This window comes from Gambusia affinis, linkage group LG02 (assembly GCF_019740435.1).
Source record: "Gambusia affinis linkage group LG02, SWU_Gaff_1.0, whole genome shotgun sequence".
Taxonomy (NCBI): domain Eukaryota; kingdom Metazoa; phylum Chordata; class Actinopteri; order Cyprinodontiformes; family Poeciliidae; genus Gambusia; species Gambusia affinis.
This window is the reverse complement of record NC_057869.1, coordinates 21,054,338-21,080,731: the sequence shown is the minus strand read 5'-3', so window position 1 is coordinate 21,080,731 and position 26,394 is coordinate 21,054,338. Positions and strand designations below refer to the sequence as shown.

Below are 26,394 nucleotides of genomic sequence, written 5' to 3'. Positions count from 1 at the left end.
TCTTGACATGCTTACCTAGTATACTTTCCTTCTTTTATACACAATGTCTCCCATTCACACACACACCCACACAGAGTTTTCCTTCGTCCTGCTCCTATTCCCATCTTGACAGAGCTGACAGTTGAAACCACCCCCTAACTGGTCGCCCGTCAACCACCATTTTACCTCTGTCATTCAAATGTCTTCACCTGACTCTGTCTGTATCAGCCCATCTCAAATGATTACCTTAAGGTCAGAGCTGTTCCATCTCAATCACAATGTCAATGAAAAAACTTGATTTACAATGACTGAAAAGAAATGGAAACGAAATTTTCTATATTTGTGTGACTAGTTTTCCTCGCTGACAAATATAAAGAGATTCTTTTGTATTTAAAAGAAAAATAGCATGCTGTCCTTCAAGAGATTGCATTGGGCAGTGTTTGTTTTGAAAACACAAAACGCTGAGACTTGTAATTAAAAAATGTCATATTTATCAGTTAGGGCAAGGCAAATAATCCATTTCCTGCAATTAAAATATTATAGTCAACAGTTTCAGAAAAAGACGAGTTAGCAACATTGCCCATATTTATGACTCTGTAAATTCATGATTGTTTAAGTGTCCCTGTGATGGTCTGGCAACCTGTCCTGGGTTTATCCTGCCTTTTGCCCAATGACCACTGGAGATGAGCACCAGCTCCTCTGCAACCCTGCTTGAATAAGTAGGTATAGATAATGAATGAATGGAAGGGTAAGATGAACTCTAAGTGCACCTCCAATGATAACCATGTTTATCACAAGATCCAGCAAATCCCTGGTTCAGCTGTTGGTACACCAAACCGATGTTATCATATTTATATGCGAAGCATTCCAGTTCTGCCCAGAAATAAAATATTATCTTAACCGCTTGGGGAAAAAAAAGTAAAATAAATCTTTTTCTTTTTAAGTGTCTTTTTATATCCAATTGTGTAAATGAAGCATTTTGTCAAACCCCTTTTAAACAAAGGCCAAAAAGAGGAAAAAGGGAATGAAGGAAAGCAAGAGTGATGAATAAGAGATGACAGGAAGGAAGACAGGAGAGGGAGAATAATGTTACAAGGCCAATCACGCCTCAGTAGTTCTACTAATCATGCAAACAAGGTCACTGTCTTGCAGAGCCAAACTGGCAGGCTATAGGCATGTGAGGCATTGCTCTCTCTTACTCTCCTCCTCCTTGTCTCCCTGTTGCAGCATCTTTCTCCTTCTCTTTTGGTTTCATGGTTTATCAGTTGAAGATACAGACAGCTGGCCACACATACATGTAGGTCTACCAGAACAAAAAACTTGTCAGTGATTGCATAGTGCATTAAATTAACATCTGTTGTTTATTTAATGCAAGGTAGTTAAATCACCTTGGAATGGCAAGAAAAATAAAACATTTTAAAATATTGAGGCTTTTTGCAAATTTGTCAATAAAATACGTTAGGAATATACATGTCACTTTAGAAATGCTCTTGTTACTGACTTTTTACCAGCATATACATCAAGAAGCAACTGTGAAACACCTTTATTGATAGTAATCAATTCATTATTGTACCTTGTTCACATCTCTGGCCTGGGGCGGTTGAATTAGAATCTCATTTTATTACTGCTTAACAGCTGCTTTCATTCTAGTCAGCAAGAGTGCCTGCAAACTGAATGAGGATTTGCATATTGTTCATTACACACAGCACAAATGCATGCTTTGCTTGACACCCTGATGACAAATGATATAAAACACCAGCAGTTCCATTTTCTCAAATGTCCTTGTAATTGTCAGATACTCTCTTTCTCTTACACACACAGAGAGAGATGGTTCTCTTGACAGAGAACTTCAGGTTTTTCTGCTGATCTTAATTGACCACATTGTAAAGGGAGGACAACACTGCAGATTTAAAATTTTAGCGGTAATTTCTAGAAATGGGGGAAAAAAATGATTTTGTAGATGTAAAAATTATCTTTTCTGTCTCTGGGCATATTCACAAAGGCAATTCATCTTATATTTGCATGTGAGAATGTAGTTCAGTGCAGACATTTTGGGCATTATGCATTTACAAGAAACTGTAAAGCTGATGAATTGAGTTATTTCGCTGTGTTATTACCCTCTTTTTCTTCACTCGCAAATAGCTTTTTACCCCACCAAGGTTTTATTTGTGTTTTATCCTCGCTCACTATTTTTGCAACAGTGCGAGTTGAGATTTTTAATATCAGTTAGCTCCTTTATAGTACTATATTTCTAAAACCGTTAAGGCAAACGTTTACCTTTGTGCCATGTGTTGAGGGATTAAAGTCGCAAGTCTTGGATTTCTCATGGAGGATTAGGGTCAGTTTAGGGTCTGACATGACCAACACCCTGATGACAAACTGAAGAAATGTGATGAATCATCCATCACACACAACCACTCACAGCATGACCAATATTGTCCCAGCGCCCCGAAGCTGCAGTTTTGTATGTGTTTATAGGTCTAAATGCTGTTGACAGGTGAAAATAAATTCCACTCTTCTCTTCCTGCTTCCTTGTGACTCTTCAGGCTCTGTGGTTTTCTTTTCTCTTTCCTTTCCTTACCCATCCGTTTCCGCCATTCATATAACCCTCAGGCTTCTTACACAGTGTGGAAAAGTCAGGAATTATTTTCAGTATTCTCCAATATATAGAAAATGTTTGTATTTCACAGGTGATAGAAGGCTCTTTTTGGCCTTCTATCACCTGAAAGTTGGATCTCCTGTCATCTTTGTTTCTTTTTTCATGGTGAAATTCAAAATTCATGGTGAACTGTTGAATTTTATATTTCAAAATAATAAAGTGTGGGATTTTCACATGAAATAGGTGTAGCAACTTATTTCCATTTTACCCCTTTGCCTCTTCGTCATATCCTGCTGTCTCCTTCTCGCTCAAGATAATGTTAATTCCTTTTTATGCACTTTTGTGCTAGCTTAAACTAGCTTTCGTGAGTTTAGCTTTCTGCTTAAACTCTCAATTAATTACTGCCTTAAATTGAACTCGGATATTTATATCCCAGTCGATACAGTTACGGTTTGACAAACAATGAAAACCTCACCATCTATCTTTTAAGCTTATCCAGATACCAAAGCCTATGCACCAGATGGCATTTTGCCCATTTGCTGCCGAAACACCTTCTGCATGACAGATAAGGGGTGAGGGAAAGAAGGGGAGAGGGAGTAGTAACAAGGGAGATACTGTCAAGATTCGTCACAGTCTTCCAGTATAAAATGCCACCAGCATTTTGAGACGGAGCCACAGAGGAGGAGACATTAGCATGATGTGTGTCTGTGTACAATCGTCTGTGTCTTGGGGCCATTTTACGACAGCAAACCTGCATGTGTACATCTGTTTCAAACATCAGTTCAACAAGTCATGTAATCTGGGCATAATGAAACTGAGATAGAGTGTAATAGATTAATGAGTTTTAGCTATGTACTACGAATTGGGTGTCATGCTTTTGTTGTAAAGTAAACACTGCCTTAGAAGTATGCAGGCATACATAAAATAATGCATGTTTGTTCTTTATTTTGTCCAATCAAATCAGAAAATCTGCATCTGTCACTGTGTAAGATGGAAAAAAAAAATATTACTCCTTTCCAAATGCCCTTTCTTCCGGCTTCCTTTTCTTTTCTCTATGCCATCTTTTATTCACAGCAGTGAGCGTGTGCATGCTGACTGGAAAACATGATCTCCACAAAGACTATTTCTCTTGCTTTTTTTTTTTTTCCTAATCCACCCACCTAAGGCAATGAACCATTAGCAGCCACCAACCGGTGCCACACAGCAGCCTGCTTCAGAAGGTCTCTGGCTTGATTGCTCTGGTTCTGTTCCAGGTCTACCTGTTTACAAGGCTGCGTCTATTGGCAGGAACTGCATGCCTCGGCCGAGTGTTGTGTGTAGACTGTGATGAGAACAACCCGGCTTTGTTTCTGAATAGGTGTTTGTAACAAATGTTAATAAAGACTGGAAAAGAACAGGCTTGTAAAAAATAAACTAAAAAATCAGCTTGATTATCAGTCAGGATACAGTTTGTATTTAGAAAGAGGATCTTTCAAACTCCTTCAATGAGAGAGGGGTTTTTTCACCTTAGGACTTGACCTAAAAAGACCGCCTGTCTTCATCCTTTGACATTTTTAAGATGAAAACATTAATTTGCCTCTGAAGAAACATTCTACCAGTTTTGCATTCCTTTGGATTTATTATATTTTGAGTATTCACCACTGCATCTTTACTAGGTTAAAGTCAGCATTTGATTTTTTTAATTTTTTTATTTAGTAACATAAGACATCTCTGTTGTTAATTGACTTTCTGTCAAAGCTTAAATTATATCTCTGTGAGGTGGTGGTGGCCAGTAGTCTGAAACTTACAACTGTAATTAAAAAGAAATACATAAATACAACTGGTATTTTTTTTAATTTTTCGAATACACTTCCTTGTTTGATATGTTTATGACATTAAAACACTGAAGTATTGTGCTTAAAAAGACTTAATAATTATAATAATAATCCATGCTTTATGAACTCTCAGATCCAGTATTGTCTTTATTATGATTTAAATTCAACTGACTTACTACAGATCCTTGTAACCAGAGCTCATTGGAGTGCCAAATCTATTTTATTTTATTTGTCCAAACCTGTCTGATGTAGAAACCCCTGGCTGAAAGATCTTTTTTATTTTTCAATTTTAGTTTTATACATTATTTCGCACCACATTCAATTTTCACTTATTTCACAGGACAGTGTGTGGCCCCCTTCATATTCACATTTATGCAAATACTGATAAGTCTCTGTTCATTTACATCATTGGAATCTGTCCCAAGCATAATAATGAAATAAGATGTATAAAATAGAGATATATGACTTACCATGCCACAGCAGTATAAGTTTAGAACCAGTTCAAAACAACCAGTAGGGTTGCCTACACTTGTGGCTAACCATTGCAGCATTTACCACTGTAATTATTGTCATGGATATTTTATGTCTCAGCTTATTCTTCTCAGTACCTAGTCATTTAGCTCCATACAAGTGATCTCTTCATCATTGTTGCTCATGTATGCCTCGTCCTCTGTGTCTGAATGTGTGGGAGGCAGCATTGATTGTTTAAGTCTCGTAGTCAGAAGATCAGTTTTCTGGATCACCATAATGAGTAGTGTCTGCTGGCGTCAGAGAATGGATCTGTTCATTTCAATTAACCTGAAGATAAAAAGACTCATCAAGAAGAAGCGAAAAAAAGAGCATATTTGCAGGTTTGTAATCACTGAAGTGAAGCTACATGAGCTAGCTCCCCTAGCAGTAGAAGGTGGAGACTTTCTTTGAGACACTTGTGAAGTCATTACCTTGGCTCAATTAACATATTGTACTTCACAATTAAAGTAGTTAATGAGCTCTGAATGATCTTCCGCCACATAATGATCGTAGATTATACATTATGGAGTAACCAGACCAACAAGTAACTGCTGTAAGTTTGTTTAAAAAGAAAAAAGAAAAAAAACACACATTTACGTCCATCTGATTTTTTTCTCCACTACCTCTTGCTGGTATTTTCTCTCATGTATTATGCCCTTATGTTCTCTTCGCAGCTGACTTTTACCCACCCAAAAGTCTTTTGAATTTTTCATATCTGCTTCTGCAGGGGTTTAATAATCAATTAAATTATTTTACATGTTTTTACCAGCGCTAGACCCTTTGGTGTTTCAGTAGTAATAACAGACATCCACGTTAGGGCTGCGCAATATCCCGCAAATAAATCCTCATCATAGTATCAGCGTATCAGTGGCAAGAATAACTGGCTATAATATTCTAAGTGTCATGAGCTTTAACTTTGCATGCCAATAAGAAATTAAGCCTGTTGGAGTTTCATTGTGGCAGATGGCTACAACAAACTCGGATTACAGAACCCAATATGCTAAAGGTCTTATAGTTTTAGAAACGTACAGAAAGACAAGGCAAAATTAGATTTATTGCATTTAATGATGTTGTTGAAGTAATTGCCACCTTCCTTGAGGTTTCTGCCTTTACCTACATATACTAGATATATTTACCAATAATCATAAGTACTTCTTCTATATTTTATAACCTATTTCTCATAAAATTAAAGACACGCTTTTTGATTTATATTGCTGCTCAGTAGCTATATAGTGTGCTCTGTTTTCCTTTGTTTATGGTGGCATTGTAAGAAATTGAGATGTATTAGGGGTTTTTGTTACCTTTATTTTGAATGTATGTGCATGTTTACGGATATAGCAATTTCTTTCTTCTCAATTATAATAAAGTAGTTTCAGACAAACAAACTCCTCAAAAGACGTGCACATATAAGCTGTGCTTTCACTACCTTGTCTTTCCCTCCCTGTCTGATCAATGCCAGGAGCAAAAAAGAACACCAAAGCTTAGCTGACTTGTTTTTTTCAAACAGAAGGTGATACATGCTGTTATGATGCTTTGCCGTTTCAGAAGTTATTTACTGTTCGCCCTCCCTTCTCCTTTGTTATTGAGTTAGTCTTGCGTGTGTGTGTGTGTGTGTGTGTGTGTTGAATGCAGTAGAATGTGATAATTACCACTAGAATTTTGCTGCAGGCGGCCCCTTTATGTTCTAATGTCTCACACCGAGCGATTGTTCACCTGATTGGCTGATTAAAGAAAACAAATAATCATTAAAGGGTTATTTTCTTACATTTCTATGAAAAACATCTTTGTATTTCATGCATACTTGAAAAAAGGATACCTTTTTTCTTCTTTTTACTTTTGACCAAAAGTCATAATCAATTAAACCTTCAATAACCCAAGTTTACCTTTGAAAAACAAAGAAGGATCAAATTTCATAACTGCTATACAATTTTGAAAAGTGTGGAATTTAGTGCTTACCTAAAAGTATGGAAAAGAAAAATCTTAATCAGGAAAAAAAATGTTGAATTGCCACACCATTTTATATATTTTATCTCTTAAAAGACTTCAGAAAAACACATCTTATGTTTTACATTTCAGACTACAATTATTTTATTTGATCTGCAGTATCACAAACTAGGTAGCAACCAACTCTTTAAACATTTTTTTTTTTGAGTAACTAACAAAAAAGTTTGTGTGTAAAACTATTTGACTTCATCTTTGTTTAAAGATGGATTAATAAGAAATGAAAAATAAATAAAACCTAATTAATTCTAAAATTGTCCAGAAGCCAGTTTTAACACAATATTAAATGAGGGCAACAGAGAAAACTACATAAACAACACAGAGCAAGGCAGATGTTTTGGATTCAAGTGTCCATAATGTCATAAAAACTAACTGAAAAATCTAGAAAATTGATTGTTGAAGAAAGAGAACAAAGGAGAATTTGTACAAATATATGATGCTTTCCCTACATCACAATGTTTCAACCTCCATGGTGAGCAATAACATCTAAGGCACAACAAATACATATTCAGTTTTGGCACTGAGGAAAATGAAAGTTCTTCCAACAGGCAAATACATATTAGCAGCACGTAGAATTTCATTCAGGCCAGCTAAAATATAATATCCAAAAATATTGGATTGAGGCAATTCTTGGAAATTGGGATGATGATTGCCATTCAATAAACTGCGCAGCTCAAGTGGAAACCCTGAAAACATCCATGATTACCTATTTTAAAGAAGTTAAAAGTTTGCTAGATCTTTCCGATACAGAAATGCATCTATTGATTCAGTTATTTCCCTCCCAGTTTCCCACTAATTCAAGCAATTAAAATAGAAACAGTTGCATCTTAATCATGAGGTCTATGCACATCGATCTCACTTCATGAAACACTCTGTCAGTGTGTGTATGTGTGCGTTCGTTTGTGAAGACACAGGTTGGCTTTCAATTCATTAGCAATGTTTATCTAAAAAAAAAAAAAAACTTTAGAAGGGAATTTTACACGTGACTAAGTCTGGGAAAGATGATTATCAAGCACACAAATGGCTCTGTTCCTCCTCTGCTTTAAGAATCTCTGTGAGTCAATGCAGACACTGAAGCTGAATTATTTATTTGCGTGCATGGTCAGCAGGACTTTTTCCCAATCCAGCTTGTTAACGCATTTATTATTATATATGTCTATAATCCTTATCTCTTTCTCAGAGTCAGAGCTTTGAATAGGTTGCAACCCTTGGCTGTAACCCCTGCCAGCCATTTACAGTTTTAACATATTCTATTGTCCTCCACTGCAACAGCCTCTATGGTCTGTCGAGACATAAATTATATCTGAGGGGAGCGTGGATATCTGCCGGCCCTGCGGGGCCCTGCTTTCACAAGTGATAAGATGGATGTCACATGCATCGTAAGAACCTAGACCTGCAAAAGATGCTTTTGTGCAAAACTATCACGGCTGAAACAGGCATCATTCAATTATTATCCATAGATAGGAATGTTTTTCTCTGCATTACGACACCAACCTTGTGCTGGCTCCTTTACCTTGAGGTCATTGCTGCAGCTTGAAAGACAGTTCTTGGTTGTTTGCCATCAACTCGCTGGAAAATGGAATTTCACAGTTTAAATGCTGCTCCTCCTGCAAAGTGTGCGGACTTGTCTTTACAGCTATATTGATTAAAATCAATAATGTCCAGTTTCATCAACAGCTCTGTGACAGCTTACTGCTGTCTCTCTTGCAGATGACCAGGATGTGTGATCAAGTGCTTCTTTCTTCTCTATCTTATTGAGGTGAATGGGTTAAGTCATCGCCCTTTGCTAAGATATTTACACAGCATCATTAATTTACTGGACCGATTAAAGATTTTCTTGAGTGTAAACAAAAGTGTACAGGATTCAAAGAAATATTTTGCTGCTCAGACTCATGAAAAGCTTTTTTTTTTATCCATTCAGATGTGTGCGTCTTCTGAAAATGTATTATTATATGTCTTACACAGAGCAATGTAGATCACTGATGCATGTATTTTTAATTGCCAGCCCATTCTTGGGAGTTGGAGGAGAAGGAAGCCCCTGGACAGAGGCAGTGTTAAACTCAGCCATGCTGCCCTGTCACTTAATTTGTTTCATCTGAGCCTGCCTCCCTGGCTCTCTCGCTTGCTTGCTGTCTCTCTGTTTCTCCCCCTCTCTGTTAGTCTGAGTGGTGCTAGCTGACCTTCACTGTGACACAGCCATGACTCTAATTGCATTGATATGTCAGCGAGCTCCAACGGTTGCAGGAGAGCATAGCGATATTAGCCCAAAGCACTGTGGCAGTGCCATGTGAGTTTTCTTTCTTTTCTCTGATGACTCACAGAATCAAGCCACTGAGAACAAATAGACAGACCAATGCTCGCGCTCACATAACACTTGGGGATTGATTCTCAACATGATGCCAGGGCAGCACCAAACTTTGTGGGTGAGAGGCAGAGAAAGCCTTTGGAGCCCCTCAGCCATTCAGTGAATTTTAGAAAAACTCAAAGAGTGACCAATGCGTTTCTGATTGGTTGTTTAGAAGTGTGGATCCTCTTTTTTTTTTTTCCCCTAATTTGAAAATCAAGAAGATCATAATTTGTCCACACTAATTTGCTTATGTTTTGAATTGACACAATTATATATGTAGTGGCTTTTAGTTTGAGGCAGCTGCGGAAAGGGTTTGCTTTCCGCACAAAACACAGGAACAACATCAAATTAAATTTGTCAGCTTGTGGATGCTCTCTGTTCTCTCATAATGTGTGCAGTGTTTCCTCCCTTCTTGTACCCCTCCCACTGTATGGATCTGCATTTGTTTTTAACATGTCTCAAACTGTTGAATGGAAAGTAGCAGCCCATCCAAAGATCTGCCAGATTTATGATAATGTTATTTATTTAGTGTCATCATCGCTCTGTTTTGCTCCATTCTTTTCTGATGCTCTGCCTTTTTCTTAGTTTTGATTCTGATATGGTTTGATTTGATCGCATTTTTTTCCACCGCCAACTGTTGGGTGGGTGTATGCATATCCTTCTGCCTACAGGCTTCTGCATGTGTGTGTCATGTTTATTCATCAAAGATGAAATCTGAGATGAAGTGGAAGCATAAAATTAGCATATTGTACATGTTAGTCCGTGGATTAAAAGGCTTTTTTGTGCTCTGTAGAACAATGTCTAGATGGAGTCTTCATAGATGTCTCCATTGTTCATTTATATTTAAATTTTCACCACCACACAGTAAAGTTTGCACACAAAATGCAATAGGGCTTCAACTCTTGAAGCAGTCACAATATACAAACATGAAGGCAACTGACAATGCGTGAAGGGACATTAGTATGCTTTATTTATCAGAGTTTTGTCATTTCTTTATTGTTTATCTCACAAAAGGGTTTAGATCACTTCGTAGGCCATTTTGTTCAGTAATAAAGGCACCATATTGGCCAAGGCTTTGGAGAAGTGTTCATATGATTTTAGGTTATATGCTTTTTCAGTACAAAAACATTTAAGAACCTAATAAAAATAACAAACAATGTAAAGATAAGAATTTCATACACAAATGTTTAGGGCTGTTGTAAAAGACTATTTTAGTAATTGAGTACTCTATAGAATATTTTTACGATTAATCGAGGAATCTCTCTCTCTCTCTCTCTCGCCATTTCTACCGTTCGCTTCAAAACCACGCCGACGCAGTTCCTCTGCTGTTGTACTCCAGCCATTGCGCCGCAAAATTTTAACAATCCTTATTTGTCCCCAAACTCTCACAAAGCGCCGCACAATTCAACGCCATGCTGCTAGCACTTCACAACAACTCATAGGCAGAAGTAAGAGCGCTGCCCACCACAAACAATGATCCGGGTGGAACACGGTACGCTACATGACAAAGCATAATTTAACGAAGGTTCCTAAAGAATCTGGCTAAGAATTTTGTAGCCAAGGCTCCAAGCATGTTTATGAAAAGTTGAGTGGAAGGACAAACATTGATGCAGAGTGGTGCACAGGAAACAATAGCCTCAAAGGACGAGTGGAGGGACATGGAAATCACAATGCTTGAGGTCAGAATTGAAGTTTCTGCAGTCGGTAATGACATAGAGAGCCATGTAACTTTTGGTTTTAAAATAATGGCATCTTAATTAATTAATGCTAAAAAAGCTGTCAAAATTATCCAAGCATCCAAATTACTGTACGCCCAGTGGACATTTGTTAAAAGTTTACATTTTGACAGAGTGATCTTTTTCTTTATATTAATGTATGGCGCTTTTTGATCTGATGAATACTATGATGTCATTAGCAGTCTGTCTCAAGTAATTGTACTGTATGTAGATGAATTTTATAAAACTTTTTTTTTTTTTTTTGCAACACAAGTTCCATTTTGTTTTTTGAACGAAATGGAGTACTTTTCACATCTGTGCTGGTGGTCTGTAATTCTGTACAAAGAGTTGGGGTTGAAGGACAGCTGACGAATGAGTAGCAGCAAAAAGAAAAAAGAAACTTTGGATTTTCAGACAGAACAAAAGAAAGGGGAAGTGAAAGATATAAAGGAGGCAGAAGGAGGTGCATGTTTTTTTGTTTTTTTTTGCTTTTTTTTTGTTTTGTTTTTTTGAAAGAGCAAAACCTGTGTAGATGGAGACAGGCTGGTTACCAGATGGGTTTTGTCAGAGAGAGAAAAGGGAACACAGAGAGGAAAATGCTTAAGAGATGGTGGCTGATGTGGCTGTCTGTAATACGATATGGCAGATGCGATTTATTTTTAGGACACAAGGCCCCAGAACGATAGGTTTTATAGGGTTTTGAGTGGGTTGATCTTTTTAAATATTCAACTTCAATGAAATATGGAGCATGACTCCAGGCTGTTTGGAATTCATAAGTCTGTTTGGCAGGACTGGCCCTGCATATTGAGAGCTGTCAGAGTCGGCCCGAGTGTTAAACACAACCCCTCAGCTGGCAGTGCAAACAATGGCAGTGAAAAAAAACTCAGAGAATAAGAGAGACAAACAATAAAACACTTCAATTGAAGGTAGAAGTATTGAATCAGCAGATACTGTAAAGACTGAGGATAATCGGCACATGTTGCCTGAGGTTTGAAAATAATGCCACCAAGATGAGGCAGCAGGACTAAATGTTCTTCATTTTGTTTTTAAGTTAAGCTAGACATGAAACTATTAGATATCTACATCAAAGTCTTCACGAAACATTATGAAGTTTAATAGCTCTACAGGTTAAACAAAGTGTTAAATAAGTGTTATTAGGGCTTCATTTTAATCATATTAGCTTTACACTGTGCAGAAACATATTATTCCAAAAGTGATCAGAACAATGTGCAGGAAAGGTTATATAAAAGTTGTATATATTCTTAAGTGATTTCCCTGAAAATGTCTAAAGTAAGCAACATATGGTTGCAATAGAACATCTGCAATAGAAGTGTGCCACCGAACAGGAATGAGCAATATGAACTTAAAATATCTACTGGTATTTATTTCGATGAAGAAGTAAGTGAGAATGAAACATAAAGATGAAAAGCCTATTTGGATGTAAGCATATCCCCACATAGACTCAGAGCCTATTAAAAAAATAATAAGCACAATAATCTGTTTGAGAAGGGTATGATGAAGTGGAGCTTATTCTTCTCTCAGAATATTTTTCCCCCTACTTCAGAATAAGAAGCTGTAACCAAAATGTTCAGAAATAAAGGAAAAAATACTAATTTAAAGATTTTTAGTGTTTGCACATAGCAGGCTAATTTCTATCTCGAAACCAGTTATTGGTGCATGTTTATTTAGATGCATTTTCTTCTTGATCTTATTATTGGGAATTTCCTTATGCATTTTATGTCCTAAACTATTGTTGACCATATTCAAAATGTTGGTGCTCATTATGAAAAACATTTCTAAAACTGTCTTAAGGATTCAGATTTTTTCCCCCCAAAAAATTAACAGTGTTCCCTGCCTTTCAGTGAGCCTCTGCGCATAATGAGACACAGTCCTCTGGACATGCTTTTCATAAACCTTTCAGTCAACAAGTTTATTATTTCTTGGAGCTGACTGATCGAAAGCTAACGGAGAAATGTGTGCTTCTGTCTTTCTGAGTTGCAGCTTTGAGACTGGAGGCATGTGAAGGATCAATATTTTCCTCACTGTTTGTGTGACAGGTGTACACTGCAAGAGAAAAGCTGAAAAGCGGCTGATAGAAATCCTTAGTTAGTGTGAACTCACCGAGGGGAAATACATATGCATTAGGTTACGACTGCTGGGGATATTTACCAGCAGTAACCACACAAACAACAACAACAGGTAGCGGAGCCTGAAACCAAGACATGTTTAATTCATGCCAGTTGCAGCAGAGTGCACTTTCTCTAAACCTGTATCTGTGAAACAGTTGGTGCTTATTGGGAGTAGACCACATTGGTGTGTTTTGTGTGTATGCGTGCGTGTGTGTGTGTGTGTGTATGCTTCAATGCAGTGATGTGTGTCTGTCAGGCTGTCTTGCTATGTTTGCGTCTGATGTCTGCTTTTCTGTGTGTGTGCGGCAAACAAACAGAGATGAGAGACCCCAGGAAATGATGATGTCCCTGTATAAAGAAACATTCTCAGTCCATTACCCTGCATGTAGAAATAATTAGTTTAAAGCGGGAGTAAGAGCCTAGGTTGCAGGAACCATCTGCCAGGTGTCTTTCCACTTTGTAAAGCAGGCAAAGTAATTTGTGCTCCTTGAAGAATTGTACCTCTTTCTTTACACCAGTGAATGCAAAGTTGATATTTGCAGGTTTGCTGACCATGGCCTTTTGTTAATCTTGCATCTCGCAGTGACATGTAGCTCTCTTGAGATTAATTTAAAAGTCCTTATTTCTCCCAAGATTATTCATGCCTGTAGCCATAGTGCAGTGTTATGATCATGTTTTTCTCTTTATTCAAAAAAATAATTACATAATATATTTACTCTTTTTTTTTTTTAATCTAGTTCTGGGTGTGCATTACGTTGCTGAGATTTTAGTTGTATTGATCTATTTCTGCCATCAGAACATGGGAACTACTTTTATCATGTTTTCTCATATCTTTAGCTCCTGATGGTCAAAAGATTGATCTTTGGCTACATGAAACAAAAGTTTTTCATCAGCTTTGGCTTTGCTGTTTTCTGTCCTCCTCTGAGTGTCTTCGGCAGTGTGATCCAATGTGTACATGGTAGAAGTACTAGTAGCAGGAATGCAGGCTTGCTTTGAAAGCAGCATTGGGTCCACCAAGGCGTGTTAATGCGATGCCATGCTTGGCTGCGGTGTACAGAGGTTCAGGTTCAAACTTTCAGCCAAAGGACTTGAGCTCGGGTTTTCATATCCAACAGATTTGCCTTGTTGGATTTAAGCAGTCAATTATTCTAACAACACTAGTAATGCCCTGTTCTTTTAACGTTGATGAACAAATCAGACACTGCATTATAGCCTCAGTTAAGTTATTACCCGTCTTGTTGCAGCACTATGTCCTGTCAGGAAAAGCTGACACATTTTTAGAAGAGCGGTCCTATTTCCAACACAGCGGCAGCAACACTTCAGTGTAACAGCAGCCGGGGCAGAAGAGGGCTGTGCTGAAACTTCTTAGAGGTGGCTCAAAGAAGATGTCAAAGAGTCTGAGATGTTTATCCTGCCTCCAATCACCCCAGATACCAATGTTACAGGACTTGATGACATCTGTGGGAAGGAAACCTAATCCACAAAGACCCCACCTCAAACCCCAGAGGGCCCAAAGCACCATTTAAAAATGAAAGCCCCCAGATGTCCTCTTTGCATGTACTGACTGACTGGAGCTGTTTTTATAGCGCAAATAATAAAAAAGAAATCATTTAATTTTGAGCCAGCGGTCCAAATGTTATGCCTCTGTATATACGCACCTAAATCCACAGTTTCTCAAATAACGCAGTTAAACAAATATGACATATTGAAGATGTCTTCTGTTTTGTCTGTACACTTCTGTGTGCAAAGGTCTTTGTCATATCCATTAAGAAAATTCTTACAAGGCTGTAGTCACAGGGTGACCTATAAATGTCAAGCAACCACTGGCCGTTCTCTCTTCTGAGCCACTTACACAGACTCCACTCATGGTGGTCACAGATCACTGATGTATCGCTCAACATTTTGCGGCTTTATGTTGAACTTTCAGTGATCATTTAGTGTTATATTTACAGAGAACTCTCCCAGACTGTATTAACGGGGTTAGTCTTTCCTTGAATGTCTGTTTTTGTGAAAGCAAATTTACAAGTTGCCTTTTCTTAATAAGTTAAGTGAATTTGACCTTTGTCAAACTGTGTTTAAATCAGTCTTTAAAAAATGCTAACTAATACTTTTTGGAATACATATTACCGTCATTATATGTAAAATCCTATTAAATACAATAATTATTCGGACTGCATAAACTTTAAATTTTGTTGCCGCCTATGTTTTCTTTCTTTTGTTTATTTTTATTTACTGAAAACATAGTCAAATATGCAACCAATCCAAAAACCTTCTAAATGAAAGCCTCTGAAAGCAGCAGAAGGAATGTAAGCGACTTCTTTCTGTTGTCAAGTGGAATTTCCTAAGTTTTAATTAAACCGCAGGGCTCTTCACATTTCCAAGTCACCTGGAATATTTCTTTTTCTTGCAGATTCTTTTTATCTGTGTTGTCTGTGTATCCACAAAAGCGCTTGAGATTGTTGAATGTGTTAGAAAGAATACAAGAACAGTGGGTGTTAAATCACAACTTAACAAAGGATAACACTTTGACATGCATTAGAGCAAAGAACACCTCAGTCGCCTAAAACAGTGCTGTTTTTCACATTACCCAGAGGGACTGCGACATTTCTCTTTCCGCAATCCACCTCCAAGCCTGTTTTGTTTTCTCTTCTGCTCCATCTTTATAACACCTTCACTTTTTTTTTTTTTTTACTTTACTTCAGTCTAGAACAAATTATAGTCATTGAGTCCGAATCATGCCACTGTCTCTGGGCTGTTGGTTCTGTCCACCCTGTCATCTTCTTCCTAATTATTACTTTTCCTCCCCTCTTGTTTTCTTTCCACTCACCTTTCAGTGCCTTCTGCTTCTCTTCATGTTTAATCCCATTTGATGTTTTCTCTCTGTGACAGAGGCTGTAGACAGATCAGTGTGCACACACACAACAGGCTGCAACCAACAAACAAGGGACAAACCTTCAGTGATTGTTGCATTGCCCCATAATGATCTTTAATTACAGCCGGCCTACCCAGGATACACACAGGAATGCTAACAAGCTGCCTGCTAGTGTTTACCTCTTAGAAGTCTTGCTTCGTTACACTGCCAAATGCTTAACTTTAGAGATCAAACCAAAATGTAACTTTTCTTTACGTGCAAGTCCTTCGCTTTCAACTTCACAAAATATAAAATTTCATTCTTTTAGACAAAATAATGAGGTTGGTTTCCCAACTGTTGTCTGAACTTGTACAACCATTCATCAAAGCTGCGAAAGTTAAGGCTGTTTGGTTATCTTAGGCTGTTTTCTTCCTTTCAAGCATTTTTTTTCTAGTCTGAATATAAAAGTGAGCCATTTAGTCGCTGCATCTGTTTTTCTTGTACTAATCGTACAAACAGTAGTGAAGTCGTATCATGTTACCAGCTAATCATCCCAGGCACAGCAACAAATCTACTAAAGAGCGACTGAAAAGAGTATCAGTGAATTGCATTTGAGATTCGCAGAAAATTCAACTAGTGATGGCAGTCTGACATGATCAAAGTTACTGTGTTGTAGGGCTCAGTTACAGTATTGGGCATTTTTACAAATCAAACATCACTGATACCTTTAAGCTGAACCAGGAAAAATCATAACATCCACTTTAAAAGAAGACTGTGACTTTGGCTAAAGAGACAGCTCTATAGGCATTAGGGATTTTTGAGATAATATTTTATTTTACCATAAACATATTATTAAGACAGTATATTTTAAATTCAGACAGTAAGTGGAAAAAACTGATTTCTTGTTGTTGATAGGAGAAATCAGAAAGGAAAGTCAGATAAGGCCAAAAACTATATCGGCAGATCAGAGCTTTACAAAATCAGTGATTGAAAGTTAGCAACACAATTCATAGACATTGCATTTTGGTCCAATCAAAGTCCATATCCAAACCTTTTTGAATGAAGGTTGTGAAGAGATGAGTCCACACACCTCACTGAACTAAAGAAATGTTGCCAAAGCTGTTAAAAAAAAATCTCTCCTCAGCCACCCTGGAGACTTGTAAATGATTTCACAAGATGCTTCTTTATTTGGATTTAGGTTTTCTCAATTGATTTATTTAATCATTTCAGTTAGTTGTTTTTTGTGTTTTTGTTTTTTTTATTTTGAAGCTTGGTAAATAGTTGGTGAACGAAATTTTTAAGCTACATAAAGCTTTTCTATCTTGTAAAATCTGAGTGTATTTTTTTACAGTCAGATTTTTGTTTAACACTTAACTTTTAAATGCATCAAAGTCAAAGGCTCTTGAATACAATGTATTATTATAATTAACTTAAAAAACCCTCCTTTATAAAATACATCAGACCTCTTATAATACAATCCGCTGCACCATACATAATTTTCTTTTGAAGTTATCTATTTTTAAACCTACAATAATAGAGCCTACAAAAGCTGATGATACAGCTTTTTCCACCCCGTTTAAATAATAAGCAAAATCATCACAAGCTGTAATATCACGTTGTTAAATCATTGCTTTTCTTATTGAGTCAGCACTGAAGTGTCTAGAAAGTATTAAATTAAAAGATAAATGTATCCTCCCAGACATAGTAGCTGCAGACTAAGGCTGCACTATTGTATATGTTGCACATTATCAACAGGCGCTTCAGAAAAAAAATCCCTTTCATATAATAATTACCAGATAACATAACCATTATTACGTTTATTTAGCAGAAAGCATGTCAGCTATCCCGATTTTAGCCTCCTTCAGTATTTCTTATTTATTTATTTATTTTTTGTCAGTTTGTACTAAAAGAGCAATTAGAAAATATTAACTATGGCTGTGAAAAACTGGCTTAGAAAATTTCTTGCTGTTTTCCTACACGTTGTATTAAAAAGTAATCAAACACTTGACAGTTTAATCGCTGGTTGACATAGTTGTTTATTTATATTTTGAACTATCGCTGTTTCTTTAAAGTTTTGTTGTTTGTATGATACAAGTGCACTTGTAAACGTAAAAGGCAGGAGGGAAAGACAACATATACACTGAACACACATTGCCAACAAGCTGCGTTTTGATTTATGGCAGGTGTATGTAAGTATATGTTTGATCTTGCTAACTTTAACTCGTTGTGTCAGTCATTTCTCTGAGAGAAAACATCTCTTCTGTGCCTCTTTCTGAGTCTTCAAGACTACTCTCTTCTTAAAGTGATCAAATACACCCATCGTCATGAAAGATGACAGAGAGGGAGGGCAAAAAGAGAGGAGAGGAGAAGCTCATCTACATCTGTATTTGAACAGGCAAATGCAAACGGACCAAGTGATCTGAGCAAGGAGAAAATGAGAGTTTCCTTCAGCAGTTATGTGCAGGGGGGAGGGAAAAAAACTAACAAATGCTTCATTTTCTCTATAGGACAGGGCCCTTTACATTTACACAGAAGGCCGTCTTATTAGACATATAGCAAACCACTATTGTTCCATCTTGAAATTCCCAGTGACGCTTTCAAGCCATTTAGAATTGCAACATGTCTGTTTGATTTGAGATTTTACTTGTCTTCTGCTGCAACAGAAGCAGTGTCAGTCGCTGGGTAAAAGGCTCTGGGCTTTGAGACTCTCAGTTTTAAAGACCATTTTGCAGAGAAGCTGAAAGCGAGAAGCCTCGTCTGCCAGCTCGTTTATCAATGTTTTCCTTCTCAAGTCTGCCTTCCAGGAAACTAAAGGGCAGCGTTGCACTGAAGTTTGTGATAGACTGGTATTTTAGCACAATCACATTGTGTTTATGGTTTGCACTCTGGAAAATAGTGGTCTTCCTACTCTGTTGACTGTTTTGTTCCAGTCTCTTCACAGCCGGTCGTATGCATGAGTTTATTGTTACTGCAAAGGTGGCAGTGTGGCTTTTTGAGTCACATAGAGGAATATGCAGCCACATTTTGTTGCATAATTCACCGTCTCCTGCCTGCTTACCAACTTTTCCACATGAGGAGAGCACCCGGGAGGTGGAGGGAGATGAACGAGTACAGGCTCATCTGCATTATTGGAAGCTACAAATATAAATGGAACAAATGATCTTATAAAAGGAAATGTGGAGTGTGCTGTCAGCTGCTTTTTGAAAACTGAACGTAGCTCTTTTTCTCAGGCTTATGGGACAGGAAAAGCTTTCTAATGGACTGCCACTTCAAAGTGTAAAGATGGGTGTTGATATTGGAAAATCAGTATGCTGTTTTTTATGCATAGACTAGAGTACATATTCCAGATATCCTGTCAATTATTTAAAAGAACACAAATGCAATATTCGTCTATCTTAACTATCAACGGTTTTAAAAGGAAACTGCAGCTCTAAGAAACCATTACTGCTTCAGGAAACAAAAAAAAGCTAATCCTATTTTCCCATAACTGCTGTTGGTCAAAGGCAGTAAGTGAAATAAACAAAAAAAGAAAAACCTGCTCAATTTACACGGACATGCACCAAATTATTTTTCTTAGAGCTGAAACTGAACGGCAATTAAGATAAACGCCAGAGAGCTGTCAATATATAAAAGCAGAAAGCATCCTTGGGGACTCTACTGAATACTCTTTTTATTATATCTAATTATTTATGGAGAACTCTAGCTTTTGTTGTTTGTTTTTTAGGAAGAGTGGGGGCTTCAGGCCTGTTACGTGTGAGAGAAATAATTTGTCTTTTTCTGCTCCAAATCTGATCAGATGTCCATACTGATCATTTTGAAAAGTGTTTCTAGTCACTCAGGCCCCCTTCTAGCAATCTCTTGATAACGAGACTTCCTGCCACAAGCCTTAATTTTGTGATTTAACTGTCAGTCATGTGTTAAAGTGGTAATGGACTCAATAATCTGGACCTCTGGCTCGATTATTTTTATTTATTTTTTTTTTAGAAACTGCTTTCTCGTTACTTCCTGTCGTGCCATACATAGAGGCATATCGGAAAAAAAGTATAAGAAGGTCAAGATGTGAGAAAAGTTAAGCTGATTTTTTATTTTTTTTTTTGTAAAGATTTACTTTCTATGTCTCCCATGTGGGCAGTCAGCTTACAATGTACTTTTTTCAAATAGTCAGGTGATCAAACTTCAGTGTGCCTAAATGTTTAGTTGAATTGTTTAGAAGGGTGTACAGAAAAAGGACGGATGGTTTAGAAAGTTGTTCATGCAATCACTAATTAACCTTAAAACAGTTCAATATGGATTAATGTAGCGCCCTTACCTCCGTTAGTCGGCCAGTTACAGTGTTTTGGGTCACTGAAACGGTTCGCGAGAACCTATTTAAATTGGAACATTTTAATGCGTGCAACGTGCTTGGAGACCAGATTGATCTTTTCTCTGCTGCCCGCGCTGTCGCAGCATGTGTTCTATGGAAAGCCTGTGCTGGTCTAGTGTTCAAACCCAAGGCCATCCAGAGGGGCAAATTTGATTAAAATTTGACTTGACTCATTCTCCCTTGCACCCCTTTGTCAGCTGTTGGTTAAATGAGTCCAACCTGTGAGATGAGGTATGTTTTACATCTCTCTGATGTGTTTTACAGCTTAGATGAAGGCATATGTTGAGAAGCTCGGGAAGCTTCAAAGGATGGGGCAGTTTGGTGTCACAGACAGGCAGAATGAGGAAAGAACTGAACTTGCCAGTTCTTTGATCATCTTCAGTGCTAAAGTCAGATTCCTTTTTAGGAAAAGAAGGAAGAAAATGGGTTTTTAGATAAAACATCTTATTCAAGCATGCATTTTTCCAGTTTTTGCTTCTTTTTGAAGTGCAAAATGTATATATGTAAGAATACCACATTTTGTAGTTTTTCAAAGATAATAATTAAGGCTGCTTCACGTCCTGAAAGTGAGATTAAAATGCATGCTAATAAAAAAATCATCCTACAATTTCTTCACAATGAATATCCGCCTACCTGTCCTTTTTTCCCTGTTGTTGGTTTAAAAGAGATGTCAAAATGCAAATACTTAATAACACAATGCATTGTTCTCACAGCTTCAGCTTTGAACTTGATAGTTAGTTGTTGGGTTTTTTTTTTATGTGTTAAGGAAGAATGTTTGTGTGGTGCTGCTAAGAAAGACAGACTCAGATGCCAGAGTTTTAGAGGGAGGACAAAGGAACAGGATGTGACGGGCAAACTAGGAACGGATAGACTGCGGGGAGTAATTGTTAGCTGTTACTGTTCAGAGTGTTACAACAGGAAGAAAGGACGAAAAGAGAGTGAGACAGTCAACCAAGGATTGAATCTTCAGCTCTGGTTAATGTTCAGTCATACCAGCAAAGTAAACACATGCTACTCATTTCGCCCCTCACTGCCTCTTGTTTGCTTTTTGTGTGTGTGTGTGTGTGTGAATGTCGAGAGTGTGATTGTTGGCTTTCTATGCTTATTTTGCACTTGGGGTCCTTCTTCCCGGCTCTGCTCCCTTTATCCTTATTTATTTGTCAGAGGTGGTGTTCAGGGACGTTCCTTGTCATTCGTCAGCTTGGCCCATAAAACACACTGTCATGACTGACTGGCCACGCTCCAAACTCATTACCGATTGGCTGACAGAGCGGGTCGCTGTGTTCTGCTCTGCTGTGTTGACTCCTGTTTGCCAGACATTTCAGGCTCGGGAAACTTTAAATGCGCCGGCGCCTTTCCTTTCGCCGCTCCTCTCAGTCTCACACTCAAGGTCACATGAATATGGATTTCGCCTCCTCTTCCAGTGCGCACATACTGATGATGAAGTCTAAGATCTACTCACAGGGATTATAATTCAGAATGCAGGTCTGATTCTGGCATCTGGGCGTCGCTCTGTTCCACTGTCTGCCCCCAAACATGTCGTGGAGGAATAAGAAAAGATGGAGAGGACTTTTGTGCGAGCGGAGAAGCTACAGAAGGAGAATTGATGATGATGATGGTGGGAACAAGGGAGGTGGAGCCAGGTGCGGGGGCAACTTGTGAGAAAAACGTGAAAGAGAATAGGAGATTGTAAAAGGCCAACATACTATGTTATTGAGTTTCTGTTGCAATTGATCAGCCATGTCCATTTTATCATCGCGAGTTGGCTGCACGCCACAGTCTGCTGCAGAAAATCTATCCTCATCAATGTGCATATGCACTGTATTTATGTCTGTTCATCCAGAAGAACTGTATGCATGAACATTTATTTTGCACGTCAACATGCTTGCTAAAGTGCTTATTACTTTCTAATACTTTTATGTTTGCTGCGTTACAACTGTCACTACATTTTCTAGTCACTCATCTGCGTCTTCTCTTTGTAATTTAATCTGTAATCTGATTAACCTCCCTGGCTTTTCACTCATTTAACGAGTCATGCTTTCCCTCCTCCTCACGCTCCGCCCTCCTCTCTTCACTTTTGTTCTCACTCCTTTGCCTTTGTTTTTCTCGCACAGAAAACAACAAGGCACCTTTGCAAAGGTCTCGCTCCCGGCAGAATGTAAATGCGAGCTCGGCGGCGTCAAAACCTCCCCCTGCCAAGGAGGTGCGCAGTGAATCTGAAGGCTATCCATCTGTAGCCAGGGCCAAGGCTTCTGCCTGTTCTGAAGTGGGCCAAAAGTACAAAAGCACTCCGGGTCACAGCCGTGGGCTGGATAGGGAGCGGGCGGTGGACAGAGAAGTGGTCAAGCTGGCTGAGAGAAAGCCAGAAATGAAAGCGGGGAGCCCCGTCCTCCAGACGGCCGCCGACGCTAACGGAGAACCCGACGTGGAGGCTCTACTGGCCAGACTCAGAGCGTTGTAAGATTCATTTCTCATCACTGAAAGAAAATGTTACATCACAGCAAAAAATAAATAAATAATTGATTTTCATGTAAGCTATGGATTCTCCTAAAATATTGTCTCATAGGACCAACATTACTAAAATGAGGAAGGAGGCGTGAGTCGCCTCACTGTTAGTACAATAAAAGTAATGAGTCTGAATACTCAGATTTTAATCCGTAATGACATGAAGGTAATTAAAACATAATTATATCCAAAAAGATTCAATAGAATATGATTCTGATATGTGTACTGCCAACATAGCTACATATTAATCAGACAATTTTAGCCTTGTACTGACAGATGTGACATTGCTCCGCAGCTCTATGTACTCTAGAAATATGCAATGTTTCAGGAAACTTTCACATTAGTGCTTTTTTGATTGTGCGTTAGATGCTGGCCTTTGCATGTGAGCAGTTTAACACAATAAATTATATTTGGTAATAAAAACTTTTTACGCTTTATTTTTCTTCTATAATATTTGTACTTTTATTATTTTCTAAGATTTTGATATATTTTATACTCCAAGTACATAAAGGATAAAGAATTAAGCCATGATTATACATTAATGGTACTTAAATCAGGATTCCTGCACAGTCTTAAAAAGCCTCAAAGAACTGTATTTTCTTTCATAATCAAAATGTTTTATATTCTAGATTTTCTCTTTCCTTTTTTCCCCAAAAAGGACAAATATCTAAAAGTGCTATATACACGCAGTGATTTTTTTTGTTGCTATTGTTTATATTGATTTATATTTAAATAAAATACTTTATCTTTGATTTGATGCATCTCACCTTGATCCTTTGGTTTTTGACCTGTCGACTGAATGTATACCCATACAAAATTTAAATGCTGAGTTTTTTTATTTTTCACTACTTTTTATGAACTCTTTAAATCTGGGCTGAACAGAATGTTTATTATACAGGTCAAATGTGAGCAAAGCTTGTATTTCTTTTTTTTTCCCTTTTTTTGGAATTTTTACAAAAAGATTGAATGCAACACAGTTTCAAACCATTTTTGTTTTCTAATATTTGTTCTAATTTTCTGAGATTTCAAATAAGTTATAAAAAACAACTATAAGACATGTAGAAATTTAAGTCTAGAAAAGTAACATTTTGAAATGGAAAAAATGTGTAGACTAAATGTCAGTTTGTTTTTGTATTTTGTCTGACTTTTCATAACTTTTGTGTGATGTACCTAAATTTGCAGAAAAGGCTGAACTATTGGCTAAGCGCTGTTGAAGATGCCGTTTATCTTTATTCCAACATTCCTTCTGTCATTACTCGTCAAATGCATAATTTTGTCTTTATCTGTATTCTTCAATTTTATTGAAATATTTACAATAAAATTTAAGCTGTTTTCTTTTGCCTTTTATGAATATTTTTTATAATGTCATCTGTGTATGTACTTTTTTTATTTATTTTTTTCTTAACATTGCTCATTGTCGTCATACATGTAGTTCTGGAACAGATTTCTGAAGGTAAGCACCAGTTACATCCTCACATGCCTGATCCCCAAAAAACCCCTGAGGAGCTTGAAGCCAGCAAAACACCTCCTAGTTGTTAACAAGTGCAGACAACCTAACAACCACTGAACACCAGTTTGCAGCACCAGTCGGCAAGTAAAGCTCCAATAACATTTGTGGTGGGGATGGTGCGAGACAATCAACACAGCTCCAGGGAGTTCAGATCATCTGTTACCTGTCTGTCTTCCAGTGTGATTTTTTTTGTTCTTTTTCTAACTTTTCATAATCCCCTGGAGTACTGGTCATCACTGCAGCAACTTTACCACAGACACAATGCTCATTTCACTGCTTGATCATGATGTGTACTGGAACAGGTGTGTGAGCATATTGTAAATGCACTCTGCAGACAGCCTCTGTGTAAAAGCAGCAGCTATTTTGGTCGATATCGACACCTGAGGTGGGACGATCTGCATCTGACTGAGAGGTGTACATTGCTCCCCTTAGGATGCTTTCATGGCTTCCTGGGAAATTCTGTTTCCGTATACATGATTGATCATATCAAATGCTTCATTTCACACAACTATTACCTAGATTTTTTTTTTTTTTTTGTGAAAAGCCCTCTAATAAAATGAAAAAACTAATTTATCTTCTCTTTTTTTTTTATACCTTTGGATCGTTAAATATTTCTAACAGTTTCACGGCAGACTAAAAGCTTGTTAAAAGCCTGTGTGAATTCGACTGTGTTTAAGAAAAAGACATTAAACGGCACAGCACCGAACATATGCCTCCTTCATAACATAAATCACTGGTACATGAATATACAAAAGATTAAACCCAGAAGTATTTTATAATCCGAGCAGAGATGAGACTGAACAGTTGGGGAAGAGAAAGCTGCAGACCAGTTAACCCGCTATCAGACGAGGTCTGCTTGCTTTAGCCTGGCAGCTGGTGAATCTATTCAGTGCTGGGAGCGGCACAACTGTCCTTATCTGGAAAAGAGCCAAAGACAAACATCTCCCCAGCGATGCAAACAGCCGTTTGGGGAAAGCAGAGCAGTTGCTAACTAAACTCCTCCAGAGGCCTTGATATAGCTTCGGGTGGCAGCAGCACGCTTCAGTTCAAAATCAAACTGAGGTGTTTTATGCTTCTCTGTGAGGTTGGAACACCAGTCTGGCAGTCATCAGTTAAATGTGTGATTTAGAGGAGAAGCTTCTTTTTTTTTTTTCTTGCCTTTTCATTTTCCACTACATCCAAGAATAACCTCTATTTTTGTATTGCTGGAGTTATTTGTTTTAACTTTACAGAGATTATTTTATTCCTTAATCCCCACACATGTGTTTTGTATATGTGGTGTTCCTCCCAGGTAATTAGCATGCTGAAGCATAGTTTTGATTTCCATGTTTGGGTTATTAGCATTGCACCAGCTACACAGATGTCACCAGATTTGGAATAAATTTGCAGACAATATTTTTTACACATAAAGGTCACGTATAGTATGCAAATGCTGAGATATGCTTGGAGAAATGGTACCCTGCTAATTTAAAATATGGAAGAAAACACAGAACACACCATCGCTGCAGCAAAGAGGCATTTCAGTGACCCTTTCCTTAAGTGCTAATGTATGTAAACGTCAAGCACTTTGAAGCACTCAAAACTTCATTAGACTTTTGCTTTTGTTGAGGCACGTCAATCAAATTCAGTGCTCCCCTCACACCTTGCTCTAACTCAGATCTGTGATCCTTAAACCGACCGAGATTTCAAAGTGAAGTTAATTAATGTCCCAAACAATGGGGAGATTATTTAAAGATACCAAAAGGATTCTTGCCTATTTTTTTTTTTCCCACTGTCCTGGTTGTCATTTAAAACAGTGCAGGGTAACAGCTGATGTAGGAACAAGTTCCAACAGACTGAGAGAAGTCTCTGATAGATCTGGACATCTGTTGGGCACAAAGGCAAAACATACTTCCATATGCTAGTAACAGGGGAAAAAAGATTGTGCATAGTCCCTCAAGGTCCATATTTGCCAGTATTGGAAAAAGAAATTATAGAAATCTGTGAAGAAACACCTGGATAAGGTCTTGTCACGTTTACAAAATATATGTTTTGAAAGTCAGTGGCTCACTGAATTTGTTGATGAAACACC

At 37.7% G+C, this 26,394-nt stretch overlaps 1 protein-coding gene across 4 annotated transcripts in view; it reads left to right on the top strand.

Moving 5' to 3' along the window:
* LOC122820063 (protein diaphanous homolog 3-like) overlaps positions 1 to 24,145 on the top strand; it is a 153,748-nt gene extending 129,603 nt beyond the window's left edge. For all 4 annotated transcript variants that reach the window (XM_044097247.1, XM_044097243.1, XM_044097254.1 and 1 more), the window contains one exon: positions 22,423 to 24,145. In XM_044097247.1, coding sequence (XP_043953182.1) covers positions 22,423 to 22,769 — 347 coding nt within the window. In that variant the 3' untranslated portion in view covers positions 22,770 to 24,145. The remainder of the gene's footprint in view (positions 1 to 22,422) is intronic.
* Positions 24,146 to 26,394: the final 2,249 nt, after the last annotated feature.